The following is a 21,225-nucleotide window of genomic DNA, read 5'->3' on the forward strand; positions in this document are numbered from 1 at the left end:
ATAAAGAGTTAGGATTAAATGTAGGGTAAGCAATTTCTGTAAACCAATGTTTATATTTAAAATCACCAAAACAAACACTCTATTTTGATAGATCTGCCCCACATATACGTATGTAGCCTACGCAACCCAGACAACGGTTAGTTCTGTGAAACATAAGCCGCTTTTCCATCGAAAGTACCTGGAACAATATGTCCCAGGAATTTTTTTCCCCCTACCTGTTGCTGTCTGCATTTCCATCGCTGTCTAAAGTACCGAGAAGATTAGGCCAAATAGTCTGGTGATGTAACGTTAGGTCTGCGTGCGTTTCTTAATACCAAGTACGCAAATTTCGGCCTTGCATCATCGGTAGTTTGGACTTCACGAGTTAGACTCGGGAGTGTGAACTCCCACGGACTGAACAACGCAAGTCCGGTAATTCTGCAAAGAGCAGCGTACTTGATAACATCAGTCAGCTCGCCTTGGCTGCTGCAATCTTTCTCGCTGTATTTACAGATGAAATATATCAAACACCACTTTTTGTTTTCATTTAAACATATTACTAGGACAATAGAATAACGACCAAAGATTACCTGTTAGATTTACCCAAAACAAATTATATCTTATGTTTATCCACTACAGAGACATGAGAGCCAGCGGAAAATGTCAGAAGGACTAGCCGAGGTTATGCTCCTCTCTTCGGGATACATGAGCACTGAGCGCCTGGTGAACACTTGGAGCTCACGTCTCCGAAATCGGCAAGGCACATTTTCAAATAGGCGCTGTTTTTATAAATAAACTGCAGATTTGAGTTTTAAACAACAACATTCTCACCTGAAATACACACGTCCAGTGTAGGCAGACTTTAGCTGTTGCGGCGTGGTGCGTCCGGTGCACTCTTAACCCGAATTAGTTGACTTTACTAGAAAATTGCGTGGAAACCCGTTGCACGAAACAATTTTAGTTTTTACACAAGGTGAAACTAAACAGGTTAAGTTGTATTAACATAGAACCTTTAGTGGGTGTAGCAGATAAATCAAGTTTGCATTAGTAATCTTTACTAAAAATCATTAGTTCACATTATGAATTTTTTTGAGGATATGTCTTATAAATTGTTAGTAGTGATAATTGTTATATTTAAGTAATGTCTTATAATTTAAAAATGATACTTAATGTAATATTAATTACTTTAGAAGAAGTAAACAATAATTTAAAAAAAAAAAAAAATTTAATTGACAAAAAGTTGTACTCAACTTTTCAACCAAAAGACAAGTAACATTTTTTTGTATAAGCAAACATTTTTGCTTGTTAATTATAATTTTTTTAGAGGAACATGAACACACAGTATTCAACAATATGCTATAATCCATGTGAATGACTTGAAATGCATTAAAACCTGAGGCAAACCTCTAAAACATTAAACTTAAGTTGACCACGTTAACTCATAATAATAGAGCAACAATTTGCAGATTTAAACACTTTTAACACAGAACACGGCTAAACTTTGGATCACTTACTGCAGTGACAGGACATTCTGAAAAAGATAATCTCTTCAAAGATTCATTGTGCATCTGATGGTAGTTTCCTGCAACTGCTTTATCATAATCAAATTGTAAGTTGATTTTTTAATGATTGTAACTTGGGTTTTAAGTCACTGTGGCCCAACATGAGGAGAACTTGTTGGATGAATTGGAATGTGTTCATCATCGACTTGGGATAGTTGAGATGCAGTGCATATGCCAGCCCAAAGAGAATGCACACAGCTTTTGGTAAGTCTTTAAAGCCTTCCATCACGACTTCTCCTTCAATGATGATCTTAACGGAGGCTGGATTGAGGTGAAGAGAAGATGGGCACACAACACCTTCTTGCTCAACAAGGATTCCAAGGTCAAGGTGGTGGAATGACTGATCATCAGAGTCCTACCAACAGAGGGGATCAACAACAATGTTAAACAAATAGCCTTGTAATGACAGACACATGAAAGAATGTGTGAATTGGTTATGACTGCTTTAGTAACACTTCGTCAAAAGGGTTAGTCCATCCAAAAATGAACATTTTGTCATTTTCCCTCACGTCATTCCAAAATCATAAGACTTGTGTATCTTCAAAGAAATTAAGATAATAAAAGAAAAAAAAAAAAACCTAAAAAGGTATCTTTCCCTCTATTCAAAGTCACAAAGCCTATTTAATGAACCTTTAAATTTAGGTTATCTGGACTTTTAAAATAGGGACAGAAAGTCGCAGGGTTAATTACAAATACCTTAAATTGTGTTTTGAAGATAAACAAAAGTCTTATGGGTTTTGACTGACATGAGGGTGAGTATATGATGATAATGTTAGAGAGAGGTTGGAAAGAGCTTTTGCTACTCTAAGTTTCAATGGTTTAAGCTATGTGTAAACATTTTATCAAATAAAAGGACTAGTAATAAAATAATTATGTTTACATGGTCCTTTAAGATAACCTTTGAGAAAGTTACTTACAAAGCATGTTTTGAAGAAGTCTGTGGGGTTGTCACCAAGGAGAATCGGAAGCCCTCTGAGCACCAGTGACCTAATGTCAGTTGGCTCTTGAGTCTGTTGGGTAGTTAAAAAAAAAAAAGGTAAATCGCTAGAACAACAGGAAATGATCTAGAAGAGAGCAGAACCAACAATGCATTTTGTTGGACAATTGTATTAGACAACCAATATAGTATCACTTGTGATATTTTCAATAATTGAACTGTAAACAAACAAAAAAATTTGTTTAATGGATATGGACCAACCTTGGTTTGTTGTAAAAGCTGTGTCAAAAGCTGTCCGACATTCCCTCTCTTAGATACGAAAGATCTCAATTAGACGAAGACTGTGTCGATCAATGCTTTCATAGAATTCCTGCTTGAGGTTCTTTCCCACAATCCTGCTGAACTCCATGAACACCTGCAAAATAAGAGAAAATATAACTTAAATGTGTATTGCGCAGGTGAGTGAACAAATCCCCTTCTGTACAAGGTACAGAAAAATGACATAACTCACAGTGAATAGTTACTTGGCCAGTTTCACACAGTTGAGTATCGTGGGCTTTCGAGTGAATCTTAGACAGGTGCACTTTAAGTGCATTAATAGAGTTAAATGTGCACAAGCAATCTTGATGTAGGCAAGGAAATGGAACAGTTCTGCTGTAACTTCCATGTTTTAACCTATAATGTTTTAATAGGTAACCCCGTTTGTCACATGCAAATTCACAAAACTTACATTTCCACTGCATCTTCACAAGAACCTGTAAAACAGAGCATAAGAAAACGTTTAGGAAAAAGCTGCAGATATAATTCTACTGTAAAAGTTGTTGACTTCTGCTAGCGATCTCAGATTTTAAACAGTTAAATTACTAATTTATATATTTTAAAAAAAACTATCACTCATGTGAAACTTTAAGTAGTAAGATTTTTTTTAACTATTACCAAAGAGATATAAATATAAGAGAGCGTTAGCCACAAGCACGTGCAGGGACTCGTGCTGATATGAAGCGACAGAAATAAAACTTATGCCAATAGTTTAGCTACAACACACGTTGTAGCTAAACTGTGAATACACAGAGAAACACTAGATAACGTTATAAGCGGTGACTCGACAGAAATAGCTAATTTATATGATTGTGAACCGACAGGGAAAAAATAGCGTTGACTGACACATTAACACTACGTGAACATTTTAGAGTTCAACATCGGTCCGGATTTTTGGGTTATCACTTTTGTCAGAAATATATCAACAGATAAAAACTGCTTTACACACTCACCGTTTCACGTTGCTTTCAAAAATCTGCGGTAAACGTGCACCAACCGAAGACACTCATCAAGCAGCGCTCTGCTCACGTCAAGACTTGACGCAATTAAGGCCCCTCCCCTCCCTTACAAAAACGTAAATTACTGAGTTGTTTCTTCTTAACATGATCATTACACTCAATTTTTTCTTCTGAATAGTGCAAACAGCTAATTTGATTTAGTAATGACACCATTTTTTAAAGAACAATAAAGCACAAGTAATGACCACTTAAAATGTTTTATTAACACAAAATCCGGGTTTAGAGTGTGTAGACACGGTGTTACTCACCTATCGAGAGGATACAAAGCAACCTCGGCGTCTGATCTCAGCCCTTCCGCTCCTTGAGTTCTCTCCAGCGCTGGAAAGCTGATATTTACACCGGTCCTACTTATTGCCTTATCGTTCTGCAGTCGTTTTCCTCTTCTTTTTTTTTTTATCCACCATCTCTATCTTTCTGTCGCTCGGCTGTTCACTGAACTCTCTCTCCTCCATATCATGAGTGGACACAACCCTTACTGCTGATTGGCTACAAGATTGTTTTGGTACTCGGCCCGACTGAAAAATTTAAAAATTACATACCCTGCCTTTAATTATTAATATTCCCCCTTAAACTAATTTGCAACAAGGGTGCTTCATGTATGCTAGATTAGGGGTTATTTCATATGTTATGAAATCCCAGATCCCAATGAGAGTTGTCATTACATTAGGATTTAGACAAGGATTTAGAATATAGATGACTTAGCATTAAGGTTTAAAATGAAGATTTCAGTTAGACTGGTCTGAGTAGTGCTTAAGAACAGGTTATACCAGTGAGTAGGGTAACATTAATAAAGTGAAAGTGAAAAAGAAAGTGACATGACACAACATGTGGCCAAGTATGGTATAGGTATATGTTATACTCTGCATTTGTATTGAGCTCTGCATTTAACCCATCCATGTGCACACACGCAGCAGTGAGTACTGAACACACACACACCCGGAGCCAATTTTGCTGTGGCACTAAGGGAGTTGGGTTCAGTCCCTTGCTCAAGGGCACCTCAGTCGTGGGTATTGAAGGTTGAAGCGAGTGCTGTTAAATTCACTTCTCCCTCCTACAATTCCTGCCAGTACTAAGACTTGAACCCACGCCCTTTGGGATGCAAGTCTGACTATCTAGCCATTAGGCCACGGCTGCCCAACGGACTTGTTTAAACGTATTAGTAGGTCCTCTGGTCAAACAAGTTTGGAAGCTGCTTCAGCCATAAGTGCCTTTTCAAATTCAAAGATTTGTATGGATTGCTTATCTATAAAAAGCTGCAAAATCATCACAGTTAAGAATTGAGCCCTTCAGGCTCACAGAGACCAATTTAGAGAACTAAGCACATTGGGCAGCTCTAACTGCATTATTGAACATATCTGTTTTGCCTTAACATGCCATTTCCACTCAGCTCCCCTTCAGTTTGTTTTGAGAATGATAATATTTTCACTATGATATGGAGTTTTGACTGCAGTTGTTCATTCAGCCAGTGCAAAATTGTATTAAATTCTTTGACAATATGATCACAGGAAGAATAAGAAGCAGCTGGGCTCATATTATATTAGTTCCAGGTTTAGACAAAAGCGATGTGATATTTTGGAACGACTGATGTGAAAAGCAAGAAGATTCAAGATTCAAGAGTTTTATTTGTCACATACACAATTATACAGAGTATAACCAGCAGTGAAATGTAGGTCAGGTCCGCTCCAAGGACAGTGCAATTATAAAGTATACAAATATTAAGAATAAGTACAAACATAAAATAAAAGATAAGATAAAATAAGATAAGATAGGATAAAAAATATAAATGTGCAGGTCAGTATGTTGTTGACAAATAGTAATGAGAGGAATGTGCAAAAAAATAATGTGCAAAAAGTTGTACAGGGTATTTGAATAGCAGCAATATGAGGTAGAGAAAAATTATGAATAGCTTATTGATATATGATATTTACATGGAGAAAAAATTATGAATGAATAACTTGTTGATATGGTGATATTACATGGAGTCAAGTGATATTATGACACAGAGTTAGAGTTTAGGAGCCTGATGGCCTGGGGGAAGAAGCTCCTCCTAAGTCTCTCAGTTTTTGCCATCAGGCTACGGAAGCGCTTACCAGATGGAAGCAAAGTGAATAGACAGTTACCAGGGTGATTAGAGTCCTTGAAGATTTTAACAGCTCTACTTTTGCAGCGTTTGAGGTAGATGTCCTGCAGAGAGGGGAGAGCAGACCCTGAGATGCGCTCAGCTAAGCGCACAACTCTCTGTAGTGCTTTGCAGTCCTGATTGGAGCTGTTTCCATACCACACTGAGATGCACTGAGTCAATACACTTTCTATGGTCCCTGAATAGAAAGTTTTCAGGATTGCTGGTGAGACCCTGAATTTCCTCAGCTGTCGCAGATGGTACAGTCTTTGCCTGGCTTTCTTAACCTGTGATTGGATGTGTGTAGTCCAAGTCAGGTTCTCGGAGATGTTTACGCCGAGGTACTTGAAGCTACTCACCCTCTCCACAGGGGTCCCACTGATCATAAGAGGAGTGTAGGGCTGCTGCTGTCTCTTCCTAAAGTCCATGATCAGCTCTTTAGTTTTCCCCACATTCAGAGAGAGACAGTTGTCCTGGCACCATGATGTGAGTCTCTCTACCTCATCCAAGTATGCGGTCTCATCGTTGTTGGAGATGAGGCCCAGAACCACAGTATCATCAGCGAATTTAACAATGGATGTGGAGCTGTGAGAGGACACGCAGTCATGCGTGTAGAGAGAGTAGAGCAGGGGACTCAGGACACAGCCCTGTGGGGCTCCTATGTTCAGAGTGATGGAGTTTGAGGTGAACTGGCCAACTTTCACCACTTGAGGTCTGCCGGTGAGGAAGTCTTGAATCCAGTCACAGAGTGAGGAGTTTAGGCCGAGGTCAGTGAGTTTAGATGCCAGCTTGATGGGGACTATAGTGTTGAAAGCTGAGCTATAGTCAATGAATAGCAGCCTTACATAATTCCCATTGTTGCGGTCCAAGTGTGTGAGGGAAGAGTGGAGAACGTGAGAAATGGCATCGTCCGTGGATCTATTTGGGCGATAGGCAAACTGAAGAGGGTCCAAAGTATCAGGGATGGAGGAGCAGATGTGGCTCTTTACAAGTCTCTCAAAAACCTTCATGACTATAGATGTGAGGGCAACTGGGCGATAGTCATTCAGGCAAGAGGGTTTATTGTTCTTTGGCACAGGGATAATGATGGATTTTTTGAATGAGGTGGGAACCACGGAGGTAGCAAGGGACTCATTAAAAATGGAAGTGAACAAACCAGCGAGCTGATCGGCGCAGGACCTCAGAACACGGCCGGTTATCCCATCAGGACCGGCTGCTTTCCTGACGTTCACTCTCTTTAGCGCCCTCCGAACCTCATCCTCCGACACGGTGATTACAGGATCATCGCTGCTCTGCCTGCTGCTTCCTGACGCGTCGCCGCCGTTGCCATCGAAGCGGCTGTAGAAGATGTTTAACTCGTCGGCCAGCAACGGATCTGCTCTCACCTCCGCGGAGGATTTGTTTCCGAAGTCACAGATGGTCCTCAGTCCCTGCCACATCCGTCGAGAGTCGTTGAGCTGGAAATGAGACTCAATTCTATCTCTGTATCTGTGTTTAGCGGCTCTTACTGCGCGTCGGAGAGCATAGCACGATGCTTTGTACTCGCTCGTATTCCCGGTCAGAAGAGCCTCATTGTAAGCGGCGGTGCGTGTGTTAACCGCGGCACGGATTGTTCTGTCCACCCACGGTTTCTGATTGGAGAATGTCCTTATCGTTATTGTTTCTGTAGCTTGCTCGGTTAGCGTGTTTACGAAGCTTAATGCTACATCCGTGAACTCGCTGACGTCAGAAGAACTCGCCCGGAACATGTCCCAGTCGACGTCATCAAGCGCCGCCTGCAGCATAGCCTCTGAGTGGGAGGACCAGCGCGTCACTACTCTCTGCACCGGAGGTTCCCGAACGAGCCTTTGTTTGTATCCCGGTGTTAGAAAAATTGTGGCATGGTCCGATTTGCCAAAAGCCGGTAGTGAGCGGGCTTTGTAGGCATCCTTGAATTGAGTGTAGCAATGATCCAGTGTGTTTGGTCCTCTAGTTGGACAGGATACATGTTGATAAAAGTTCGGCATGACCTGCCTGAGGTTGGCTTTGTTAAAGTCCCCCGCGATGATAAAGGCAGCGTCAGGATGTTTGTTGATGTAGCCGCTGAGCACATCGTGAAGCTTAGACAAAGCCAAGCCGGTGTCCGCCTGTGGTGGAATGTACACAGCAGTAACAATGATCGATGAAAACTCCCGGGGCAGATAAAATGGGCGGCAAATAATGGAAAGATGTTCCAGATGAGGCGAGCAGGAACGCGACTGAATGGAGATATTCCTGGGATCACACCATTTCTTGTTGATCATGAAACATACTCCTCCACCCCTGGATTTACCGGCCTCTGCTGTTCTGTCCGTCCGAAAGGCAGAGAAGTTATCACTCGGCATTACAGCAGTGTCCGGGACAGTGTCCGGAGAAAGAAAGCAAGACGGTTTGAAACAGCACGAGAGTGTGTAAATAATGACAATGTTCACTTTCAGGTGAACTATCTGTATCTCTTATGCTCTTAATTCAGTGACAGATGTGAACTGTCTGGACCAGAAGGGGACCTCCAGCTTAATCTTTGGGTTAGGTATCTGTTGCTCAACTCAAAAGAGGTCTTTTGATAGAGGATGACCAGAACAATGCCTGCCGCTTAACTGTTTTGCCATAGGCTAAAATCCAGGGTTTCTCAGGAATGGAGCCATCCGAATACCAGCCCTGTGGTGTTTTGCAGGGATCAGACCAAGGAAAAAATAATTGTGAAGATGTGAATGCCCTCATCCACCTCAGTGGTTGCTTTTGAGATCTGCTTACATTGTTTTGCTTTTCTGGTATAACACTATAAATCAGCTTTGAAGTCCAGAAAGTTTGGAATTTATGCTGGCACACTGTGTTCTCATGAGAATCAAATGATACAAAGGGCCTTAAATTGCTGATAACTTTGGTGGCGCATCATTAAAGATAATTATTGCAGATTTGTGGATCTTCCAGTTTGGAGAAAACATCCATATCTGAGTTTGGTCTCCTAGCAATAAAATAAAATGTGTGCACATATATGGAGCAACGTCCATGAAAAACAAGGTTTTCACTTTCTTTTGCAACCTTGAGAGCCTGAATGCTCATCGTCCTAGTTTTAGACTCTTTGCATGTGAGGAAGTCCTTGCATATGTACTGTATTGAGAATAAAAGAGGGGGAAATAAAAGCTAGATGCATTTGTGATGGACCCTTTATCATTATAGTTCAATATTCAGTTTGTGAGCTAATGGAGAAGAGAAAGCAAATGAGAGAAGAAAGGAGATGCAGTTCTGTAACTGCTTGTTTTTGTCATGCCTTATTGAGTTCTGTACCAAACTGTGTTCCAATCCTTTCTGCTTGTTGGATCTCATTGGTCTCTGGTTTTGCAGTCCACCTTTTAACCCATTAGTAAAGCTATGTGACTGCAGCCTGAAATGACTTTATCATGAAGGGAATGTTAATGTCATGTTTATACTTCCCAGTTGAACATGTAGGTCAAACATCTCAAATGCGACTTAGATTAGATGGTTCTGTTATACAGCAATATTATAGCAGCTTCTTGCTGTGCACAGAATTTGTAACTGTTTTTGTGTGAATTTTATGTTGAAGATAATAAGGCATGCATCATCCTATTGGAATTGGTATTTGCTGGATTCCCGCTGGATAAATGTAACTCAAATGCATAATGGGTCTTCAGATTTCAAACAAAAATGTGCCAGTTGTGCACAAGTACAATTTATTAAAATTATTGTAAGGACAACTTGCATAAAATGAATAAAAATGTGTTTTAGACACTTTGAATGATCAAAATAATGACTGTTTTACATGTAAACATGACATTTTAGTGATTCATTTAGTTTTTAAGAATCTTAAAATGCTGGATAACATTGCATCTTGTCAGATTTTGCATAACAATGTGTTTTAGACACTTTGAATGATCAAAATAATGACTGTTTTACATGTAAACATGTAATTTCAGTGACTCGTTTAGTTTTTAAGAATCTTAAAATGCTGGATAACTTGGCATCTTGTCAGGTTTTCCATTATCACAATTATGTCTTTGCCTAAATCAGCCAATAAAGTGAGGCACTCGAGTTTATTCACAAAAAATGAAACTTCTGTCATTTACCCTCATATCATTTCAAACCTGTGTGATTTTGTATGAGGGATACAAAAGAACATATTTTGAAAAATGTCATGTTCATACAGTGAAATGCTGTGGGATCAAAAGTAGTTTGGTAGGGGCAAAAACATTTGTGTTCATTTATGTTCCATTATGAAATGGAACATAAAATTCATTTATGTCCACATTATGAAACTCCTACAGATTTGGAACAACAAGAGGGTAAGTAGTAGGGCCTGGCGATACACCGGTAGACAATCAACCGGAAGAAATGTTGAACTTTTTTTTTTTTTTTTTTTTTTCTCTATCGCGGTTACACGCTCATGTGGCATTGCTGTACTATGTGGTCACGGAAACTTATTGTTTGCATGTGTTTTTTAAGCATTGTTGTTTAATAACATGATTTTAAGCTGTTGAAATGCAATGAGCAGCAAATGGAGCTCATTTTGCTTTACACACATGCTCAGTTTTGAGCGCTGTCAGAGAAGCACGCACGTGAAGACGGTGCTCATAGAGCATGAGAGTATTGAACGGAGATATTGTTGCAGTTTTACAGCCCTTTAATGGTTTAATACACATACTTGTATATGTCACAATGCCTGTCTTTGCAAGTATCCTCGTAAACATAATAATTTAGGTCTTAAGTGAAAGCAACCAGCTGAGAAAGAAAACGTGTAACAGTATGTTGGATATGGGTAACTCTTAAAGTGACAGCAGTATATTCCTGCTGTCTGTCATTCACGGTAATCAAACAACAAAAGAGAGAAAATCTCAATCACTGACTAAATCACTTTTGTAACTGTAATAAGAAATAATATACAGTATATTTAATTTACACAGTGATTTTATTCATTTGATTACATTATACAATGCATCAATGTATGTTGCATTTCTTATTTATTTGTTGTACTGCACTTTTTTTTTGTCTTATTGCTTGTAATTAGTTTCTTATTTAATCGCCAAGTTTTTTTGTTTTGTTTTTTTTACATATAAGTTTAGGCTTGTATTAGTTTTTGTGATATTGACACTGGTGACAACAATTATGCAATTTTTATGGTAAATTATGGTATCATAATATCAGTGTTGGGGAGTAGTTAACTACAAGTAGCGACGCTACTAACTTAACTACATTTTTCAGTAGCTTGGCAGTAGCTCAGTTGCTTTTTAAACAGTGTAGCTTTTCCAGTAGCTAACTACTTTTTGCAGCAAGTAGCGGTGTAGCGCGAGCAAAAGCTACATTGCATTTTGTCGAGCCTGCGCGAATCAGCGCGATGCAAGGATATTCTTCTTGTTAGATTACAAACTCATTTTTTGCCATTACCGCCACCTGTTGTTTAATCACGCATCTTGCGGCTAACGGTTCACTGACGTACAGAAGCGGGTTGACACACCCATATTATCCATGATGGAGCAAGACGTGGCGGCATATTTGGAGGATGGAGAAACAACTAACGTTAATTACCCATGGCCTTATTTGTCCAAGTTCATGTCTCTCAAAGAAACGACAAGTAAAGGTTACACTTTTTGTAACAGTCTGAGATATTTGAGTGTTGTGTGTAATAAAACAATACTCTTTGAAATCATAATTGTATTGCATTGTTTTAAACACTAAATATTTTACTTAAAACATTCCTCAGACACTTATTCAGTTATTTATAATATACGTTGTTCAAAAAAATCAAAAGTAGTTTCAATGTAGCTAGCTACTTTTTGATAGTAACTTGTAGTGTAGCTAACTACTTTTCCAAAAGGGTAGCTTGACTGTAGTTTAACTACTTTAACTTACGAGTAGCTTGTAGCTTGTCAAACTACAGTTTCAGAGTAGCTTCCCCAACACTGCATAATATTGTATTAAAGCAAAAATAAATAATGTGATAAATATCATTATTGTTATATAAAATTACCCATATTTTGATATGAGATGATAGTTTCTTTAGTGGGTAAACTCTTAGCTTTTCCTCTCAGTATAGTGGACTTTTTGAAGTTGGCATTATATCTTAAAAACAGCTCGATGACAAACTATCAGAAAATGTCCCACTAGACTTGTATTGATATGAAGTAAGATATCTAATGTAATCTCATTGTCCTCTCTTCTGTTTTAGAGATTTGAGGTCCATCAGGACCCGATGGTGAGCGTGGCCCATATGGTACGAGCTGGGGGGGGCGTATGGATGGCTTTTTCAGAAGGTTCCTCTATACGCTTGTTCCATACGGAAACACTGGAGCACCTGCAGGAGATCAACATATCTATGCCCTCATCATTTTACAACCCCAGTGAGTATCTCTCCTTTGACCCTACGAAAAGGAGCCGCTTGAATACAAAAATGATTTATGCCTTCACACATGCTTGATCAGCATTGTTTCCATAATTTCTTTGAACTGCACTTCTCGTGATAAAAAGGTAATGACGGGGAATTTCTTGTTGGAATGGTTCCTGTAGGCTGGCTCTCCAGGGACCGACCGTGAATAAGTAGCTAACTTAAGACCCCGCAGAGCAGTAATGGAGCTGCGGGGTTACAGGCAGGAAAAGTCACAATGGCACAGACAAAGCTTTGCATTCGAAATATTGCCATGTAAACACTCTTGTCATGACTCCAGCAGCTGTGGCATGTTGGTAATGTGCCAGCATTTTGCCATTGTGCCTTTTCTCAGTGCAGATGGTATTTAATTCAGCTGTGTTCACTTTTTTACCTCTCTGCACTCACCTTTAGCCATCTTTGTCTCCATCGGGTCCTGTTAAATCTAAAATTTGTCAAATTCGTTGTGCTTTAGATTAAATATATGTAAGCCAAAGCCATGGTTTTTGCTACCTTTTTGCAGAAGGGAGCTTGTGTAAACATTCATTATATAATCAAGGACACTGAAAATAATAGTTTAAGTAAATATCTACATCACTTCAGTGCAATTCAGCGCCACATCAGACTATATAAAGAGAAAATCTGGGCAGCATCGCTCCAGTAGCTCGCAAAAACCTCTGGAGCAGAATAACTCCTTTCAGGCTGTCTAATAATGTTTGATTTCACTTGAATGCGATTGTCCACGCTTAGCTAAAAAAAAAAAAAAAAAAGCCTACAAACCTCCAGTTGTCACAGACAATTGCGATCAAGTGGAACAGAAAGGAGAAGGAGAAAAATAAACTCAAAGCTGTGTAGCAGACTTCGGGAACTGGCCAGAGCAAGTTAATGTCAACGGGCCTGTTGCTACAACAGTGTCTCATTAAAAACAAAAAGAAAAAGATATACCTTAGTTTTTTTTGTTTTTTTTTGTCAAACAGCAAGAACATCAAGCCTCTGGATCAAAGTTACAGCTGTATTTCAAAAGACACATGAAGAAGTAAAGGCGAGTGTTGTGGCGAAGATGTCTGTGAAGCTCCTGCAACCTTCAGGCTGTTTTCGAACTTACGTAGCTAACTGTTTAAATATGTAGTTCATGTTGGGTGAGATAACTGCGATTTCATGTTATGTCGAGGGGTTTACAGTCAATGGAGCACAAAAGTGAAAATAAGCTTTGGCAGATGCCTTCTTCCCCTTTTATACTCTAGGCCCAGAGAACGTCTCACTGGCTTTCCTGAATATGCTAATCTGCACACATCACACATAGGAGCACTGATATAGTTATTACAGATCAATGGTCTGCTAATCCCACAGGTTTGCACCCAAGTGATGGATGATGAATTAATTATTGTCTTAAAGTGAACCGATTATTCTGCAGTTTCTCATCAGCTAGAACCTTCAGACATGATAAGCAAGCCAGACGTCAGGCTGAATCCTTTCTCTCTAATAATAGCTGGAACAGTCAGATCCATATTACATCAAAGAGAATCTTTGAATTATATTATATTATATTTTATTACATCACATTTTACATCTAAACTTCTGCCCTTAACATTATATTGTAGTTAATTAAGATTAAATAATTCTGTATCATAATAATCTGTTTAAACAACCTGCCGTTTGACCGTCTAAAATTGTTTTAAACCGCATTTTTTATATTAAGCATGCAGTTTTTATTACCTCTAATTAACTGAGAGAAATATTTGAATCATTTGATGAGTGAAAGTACATTGAAAATAACTGTTTTTACCAGTTACAGAACCTGAGACACACACTTTCCTTTATATTTTCATATGATATGACAAGGTTCAACATTTTATCATTATGCATTCAGTTAATTGTTAATATATATATATATATATTACTGTTTGTTTATAATACACCACTAGCTCTTGAACTGCCTAATATTAACAGACTGATCCTTAAATACTTTATATACCTTATATACTAAAAGTTAACCTTAAATCTTAACAGTTATAATCCAGAAAGATATGGCAAGCCGTTTTGACTTTTATTCCTTCACAGGATATGAATTCTTGATATCAACAATTCCGTTTTTACTAGTTCAAATGTTAATTCTTGATATCAGGAATTAGATTTCTACTAGTAACAATGGCTATTTTTGATATCAGCAATTAGATTTCCACTAGTGACAATGTTGGTAACACTTTATTTTACGGTTACATCTATTAGTTGCTTATTAGCATGCATATTACTAGAATATTAGCCATGTATTAGTACTAATTAAACACATATTAATACCTTATTCTACATGACCTTATTCTTCATCCCTAATCCTACGCAATACCTAAACTTAACAACTACCTTACTAACTATTAATAAGCAGCAAATTAAGAATTTATTGTTAATTTCAACTAGTAAGAAATTAATTATTGATATCAACAATTGATGTTGAATGGCAGCCTATGGTGACATTTAACTAGTGAAAATACAATTACAGATATTAACAATTTAATTCTTAATATCAAGAATTAGCATTTTAATTAGTGAAAATTGAATTGTTGATATCAAAAATGAACATTGTCACTAGTGGAAATGTAATTCCTGATATCAAGAATTAGCATTTTAACTAGTAAAAATGTAATTGTTGATATCAAGAATTCATATCCTGTGAAGGAATAAAAGTCAAAAAGGCTTGCCATAGAAAGAGACCAAGTACACATTATGCGTCAACTACAAGGACATCTAATAAAATATGCAATATGCATTTTTTTCCACAAACCTCTTATGTTATCAGAATTCATGAATTCATATGCATTACTGTAGAACTGCAGATTTATTTGACAATCTATTATTAAGGTGATCCCTCTTGCACAGAAAATGAATGTATAATAGGTGAATGCTCTGCAGAACTGGACAGCTGACATTTCTAAGAAGGAATTCTGCCTAATGGAGTGCATTCGCTCATGTTTTTTCATGACCTTCAGTGATTTCCTGGTGACTAACTACCATACTGAAAATGCTTCATTTACACATTATCAAAAGAGTCCCCAAGTACTATAGCAACCTAAAGACAGCACAACGTGAAAAGGAATCAATTAGCCACTTGATGATCACTCATGCAAAGCGATCTTTATAATACGAGCATGCGGCCAACATCCATGCTTGCTGAAGTCTCTGCTGTGCAGTTCTTCTTTGATTTAATTAGGCTGTGGTGGCTCTCTGATGTCTAAAGACCCAGGGTCAGGGATTTGGTCACTGTGAATGAAGTCGATGTTCAATGTTTTTTTTTATCTAAACAGCGATTTAAATGTTGTCATACCTACACACTGCTATAATTGACCAGTTAAATAAAGCTGATGAGAGAAGCACAACTGTGAGGGGGCAATCAGCAGTGTGCTGGGTTTTAAACTGAGTCTCCACGGATACATTAATTGTTGATATGCAAGCGGAAAAGAGGTTTTCATTGTTTGTAAATATGCTATCATACTGCATAGATATAAACAGGCTGACTAAAGTAAGTTTTTTTTAGTGTTGGTGACACCTGCATTTTTCTTTGAAGGTCAGAAGAGCATGAGAGTTACCAGCCTGCTGATTTGCCAAGGGCTGCTGTGGGTGGGAACTGCCCTGGGCATTATCATCACCCTGCCTGTGCCCAAGCTGGAGGGCATCCCCAAAATTACAGGTACACAGATGGTGGCTCTTCATGATACATAAGCACCTTTAGTCCTTTTGGAAAGTCTCTTCTACATTGATAAGACAATTACATAATGATTCAAAGAGACAATTCCGTAATGATTCATTTGTTAAAAGAATATTTCACTCTAAAATTTAACGCTGCAGTCCTTTTTTGGTTAAAAAAATTATCCGAAATCAATATTTGAGCAAGTACATAACCAGCCAGTGTTTAAAACTTCTGCCTTACTTTAGCCCAATTCGCAACGGTTAGCTTATAATAATGTTTTCTAATTTGAGTGGTACTGGTAGGAATTTGCAGAAAATTCGAGCATGGCGCTGCGTCATTATGTCACGTATGTAAACAAAGAAGGCATCCCGGCTAGTAGGCTATATCACGTGTGTGGATGCTGCAGGTAGAAGATCTTTTCTCACAGCAGCTGGAATAATTAAATTGATCATTTTGATGATGGATTGTAATCCAGAAAGGATTATGTGTTTATGAAAAACATGTGACTTAAATTATATTCCAGTTTTAAATGTGCATCTGATTACAGATAGCCTACGTGGGATTACACAAGTTTTTTGTATTTTAAAGAGAACCAGCTCGAAGGAAGAATAATTAATTTTTTTATTAAAATAATTTCTTCATATGAAATTTGAATGGTATGACAATTAGAGATTGCACTATACAGAAATTGAAATCTACATGTAACGCTAATACAGACTACATACACGCAATTAACAATTTGAGAATAATAATAATTTACATGATTTGATGTGATATGAGCTAAGTGATCATAAGATTTAATCACCATTGGTAGCGCAATTTATTGTAATGTTTTTTTTTTTTTTTTTTTTTTTCTTAGTTGGTCCGAACAAAAGCGTCAGACTTGTTATTTGCTTGTTCAGATGACAATATCCAGTGAAAATTCTTGTTTGGGTCATATATTCCAAGACATAGGCTTGAATCTGTGATTCCGAAGTACTGTGAATATCCACACATGTGCGGTGACTGACAGTGACACATTCACCTCAAAACATTAGATTCATCCGAACTGGAGCCGAGCCAGCACACAACCCAGGCAAGGAAGACAATTCCGCAAATAACTGCAATTGCAGGTTTTCAAACACAGATAGACAAAGAGGCAAAACTTACGGACTGCAGCTTTAACTTCTGTCGTTATTTACTGGCCATCATGTTTAAAAACTGTTTGTTTGTTTGTTTGTTTTTCTGTGGCACACAATTAAAAATCTTGAAAATGTTTTACAAAGCTTCTTCGCAAAGATCCTGAAAGAACAAAACCCATCATAAAAGCACCATAAAAACATGTCTTGTGACCAAATATTTGATATCCAACCTAACATGATACACGTATCAGTGTCATATTTAATCACTAAGGCATTAATCACTAAGGCATTAGTTTAATCAAAAATACAGTAAAAAACAATAATAGTGTAAAATATTATTACAATTTTAGATAAAATAATTTTGTATTTTATTTTATTATAAAATGTTATTTATTCCTGTGGTAGTCATTACTCCAGTCTTTAGTATCACATAATGATTTAGAAATTCTAAAATGTTGAATTGCTGCTCAATATTTTTGTGGAAACCATGATGCATGTTTTTTGTTGTTGTTGTTTTTGAAGAAGTTGTTTAAAACAACATCTCCTTGCTGAACAAATAAAAATATTATTTTTTTTAAATCTTACTGACCCTAAACTTCTGTATGGTAGCATAATTTTAAAGTCATATGAACTACCTTTTTATGGTATTTCCCCTCTGATACGGAGTTTGTCCTTATATGGAAAACATCTTCAAAATGTCTTTGTGTTATACGGAAGAACACAAAAAAAACTAAAAAAAATGGGGATAGGAACAACCGAGGATGATGACCAAATAATGACCAATTATCTGAGCTATTCCTTTAATTCAAAGTCATTTCAGTAAGTAATATGAGTAATAATGGAAATGAGTTATCAAATTTGAAGGTTTCTCTGACCCTCTGACATTGCTGCTTTTTACTGATTAAAGTAATTTGAGCTCTCTTTCAATGTGGCACAGGTAAGGGGATGACATCTCTTAATGCACACTGCGGGCCTGTGGATTTCTTAGTTGCCCTTTCCAGTAGTTTGTCTCCTGATCTTCTGAAGAGGGATTCTATGGTGGAAGGGCATGACTCGGCCTGTGGAGTGGAGGACCGCAGTGACTCATCCTCTCAGGAATCTCTCCAGCAACCCAGTATTTCCACTCAAGTGGATGGCAAAGGGAAGGGACGGGGCGGGGTGTTGCTACAGTACCGCCTCCGCTCAACCTCAGGTTTGCCCGGACGACCGTTAACCGCGAGAGGAGACGAAGCCTCGGACTCGTCTTTAGAATCTTTGGAACACAGCATGGAAGACGGCTCCATATATGAACTCAGCGATGATCCAGATATGTGGGTCAGGGGTCAACCCTGCGAGAGGGAAAGGGTGAGGAGGGACAGAGTTACCTCAGTAGCAGTCATCTCAGGTGGGAAGGGCTTCCGCCGACTGAGGGAGGGTTCCGTGGCGACCATCGCAGGAAGCACACTTATGATCTGGCAGCTACCTCTCACGGTTTGAGCTGAAATTGTGTTTAAGGAATTGTGAAATGAAATTTTTTCAAATGTACTTACCCATACTGTATGTCATTCCACACCTGAATTACTTTCTTTTGAATTAATGTACTGGTCACTCTTTTCAGCGCTGTTACAATAAATGAAAGCTTCAAAAAAGACACAAAAGTTGTCATAAAATTGGCTCATCCTCCTAAGTTATGGTCATACAGTAAGTTTGTGTGATGAACTGTCCATTTAAAGTTTAAGGGGTTATTTCTCTGATAATTTTCCTCTCTTGAGAACAGATTCATGGAACAAATCATCCAGACCAATTTTGTAAGCTCAACTGATTCATTGAAAAGATCTGATTCAAGTCATTTTACAATTTAGACATCACTAGGGTAATAATAGTGAATGATATATAAAAAAAAATCTTCACACAAAGCTATCTGCGCACCACTTTTTTTGTTTGTGTGTTTTTTGTCATTTTGGAGCCTGACAGTTCTAGTCTTCAATTTTATTATATAGAAGTATGGTGACCAGGATGCTTGAAAGAAACAAAGTAATATGGTTTTGGAATGACATGAGGATAAGTAAATTACAGACTTTTCCTTTTCACTGGGCATGTGTGGTACAAAATGTGAGGCACTTGGACTATTCACTTTCTCAGAAAAAAATGTCTTCCATATTAAAGGACCTTGCGATCTCGAGAAATCCAGGTCCTCCAATAAGAATATTCCATAACTAATAGGCTCAGAGTAATACATTTTCAGTTAATTCATCCTCTGTCACTCATTCCTTTACAGTACCTGGAAGGTGTTTCCTTACCAGTAGGGAATTTAAATCCATGTATTTAATCTCAGACTTCACCGTAATCAGGGCGTAAACTATTCAAATAGAACATTTCCTTGAGGCCTCAGTCTGGTCAGCCTTTAGTGAATCATGAATTTACCACACCACAGAACTGCAGAAGTTTTTTTTTATTATTATTATTCCCCTGCATCTGAAGAAATCATATCAGTGAAAAAGCAAAGTGAAAGGGGTTTTCATGCTTTTGTGCAGTCACTCAGAGAATACTCTCACCCTTTGACTCTTGATAATGTGAACGCATGAAGTCAAGCCTGTGCAGGTCAGTGCTGTGAGAGTGAGTGTTAATAATGGATTTCAAAACAATTGACATCCTAAATTTATGTGGTGAATGGTGAAGCCTCATTAAAAATCTTTTAGTGGACACGTTTTTTTTTTTCTTATGTACATTTTCACCATATGAAACGTCTGCTTAAATCTCCATTACTTAACAAGTAAGTTCATTAGCAGCTGGTAGGAGAAAGATACAAGAACCACTAATTGCAGGAAGGTTGGAGATCTTGTGAAGCTTTTGATGTTTATTTGATCTTGATGAAGGGTATTCACTGCTGATATTTTGTGTAATATTTCAGCTCCATCTGCAAGCTACAGTTGGTTGCCCTTTTTCTTTTTTCTTGTTTGATCTACATTTAAGACATTGTCTTCCAGTCTTCCATTAGGAATTGTGCCAGATGCACATTGTATTGTGTAAAAGGGAATAGTTTGAGGTTGTTTTGTTGCAAATTAACAAATAAATAAATAATAATAAACTCATTACTGAAAACAGCTCTAAAAAGCTCTGTTTAAACATCAGCTTGGCCAAACTTGGAGCCCTGCTTAGAACCAGCATAGACCAGCAAACCACCTTAGGCTGGTTTAATCTTTTTTGAAGACAGCAAATAAACTGTATTAAAAATCCTCAGAAATAGCTGCTGAATAATATAGTTAAATGGTTTATTTTTCCACCCCTCACCACTTTGTCAACATGCATTTTTCATACCATGCAACATTATGAATGTACGAAATGTATAATTTGTCCGGGTACTGCAAACTTTTATTAAAACTGTTAAACTTAAATAGTTTTTATGTTTTTGCATTATAACATAAAACATTTATGAAGGCCATAATATCCCACTGAATGTAATAACTGTAGTGCTACAACAGTCATTCATTGTTTGTATATGAAATTCATAAGTACAAGTGAATTAAATTAAACATGAATAATACAAAGTGTGCATTATCCATCCAAATAAAGTAACCACTTGAAGTTTCCATTTGTGTCCCAAATGCACTGATTTTTTTGGATTTTTTTTTAATGCTAATAAAATGTAGCCTCATGTTTGTCAATTCACTGTTACTAAAATAAAAACAATAAAATCTTCCTCTGTGTGTGATTCTTGTAAACAATGTGTTCTAAAGTAAATGGAATAAAATAGCAAACCCAGTGAGCTCTTTGCTGCTGCTAAGTTGACAGATTTATGCAGGGCCGTGCTTTTTTCCCATCGCTTGTTGACCCTCACAAAAGCAAAAATCCCTGTCATTACATAAGATTTACACAGAGATGGTGGATAAGTGCAGTGCATTAAATGACATGCCACACTGGAAAAACCCAGAAGCTGTACCAAAAGGTCAGATCTGAATAAATGTATGCATGTTGGGATGGTGACAAACTCGACCGTTGTCGCTGCCAGAACATCTTAGATTTGAAAATGATGACTTTTGCGCAACACAGTTCAGCACCTCTGAGCTCAGCAGACGTATGAAATTTTTTAATGGAGTTTGTTCTGGATTTGAATT

At 37.8% G+C, this 21,225-nt stretch overlaps 1 protein-coding gene and 1 long non-coding RNA gene across 3 annotated transcripts in view; one reads left to right on the forward strand and one right to left on the reverse strand.

The window, feature by feature from the left end:
- LOC306854714 (rho guanine nucleotide exchange factor 10-like protein) overlaps positions 1-20,787 on the forward strand; it is a 143,636-nt gene extending 122,849 nt beyond the window's left edge. For both annotated transcript variants that reach the window (XM_079392948.1, XM_079392949.1), the window contains 3 exons: positions 12,134-12,305; positions 15,888-16,010; positions 18,069-20,787. In XM_079392948.1, the coding sequence (XP_079249074.1) occupies positions 12,134-12,305; positions 15,888-16,010; positions 18,069-18,607 (834 nt within the window). In that variant the 3' untranslated portion in view covers positions 18,608-20,787. The remainder of the gene's footprint in view (positions 1-12,133; positions 12,306-15,887; positions 16,011-18,068) is intronic.
- On the reverse strand, positions 1,768-2,877 carry LOC306854715. Its single transcript, XR_013782866.1, has 3 exons — positions 2,740-2,877; positions 2,459-2,551; positions 1,768-1,896 (listed from the first exon to the last, which is right to left on the reverse strand). It is a non-coding gene; the product is annotated as an uncharacterized lncRNA (long non-coding RNA).
- Positions 20,788-21,225: the final 438 nt, after the last annotated feature.

Source organism: Barbus barbus, assembly GCF_936440315.1.
Source record: "Barbus barbus genome assembly, chromosome: 35".
Lineage (NCBI taxonomy): Eukaryota > Metazoa > Chordata > Actinopteri > Cypriniformes > Cyprinidae > Barbus > Barbus barbus.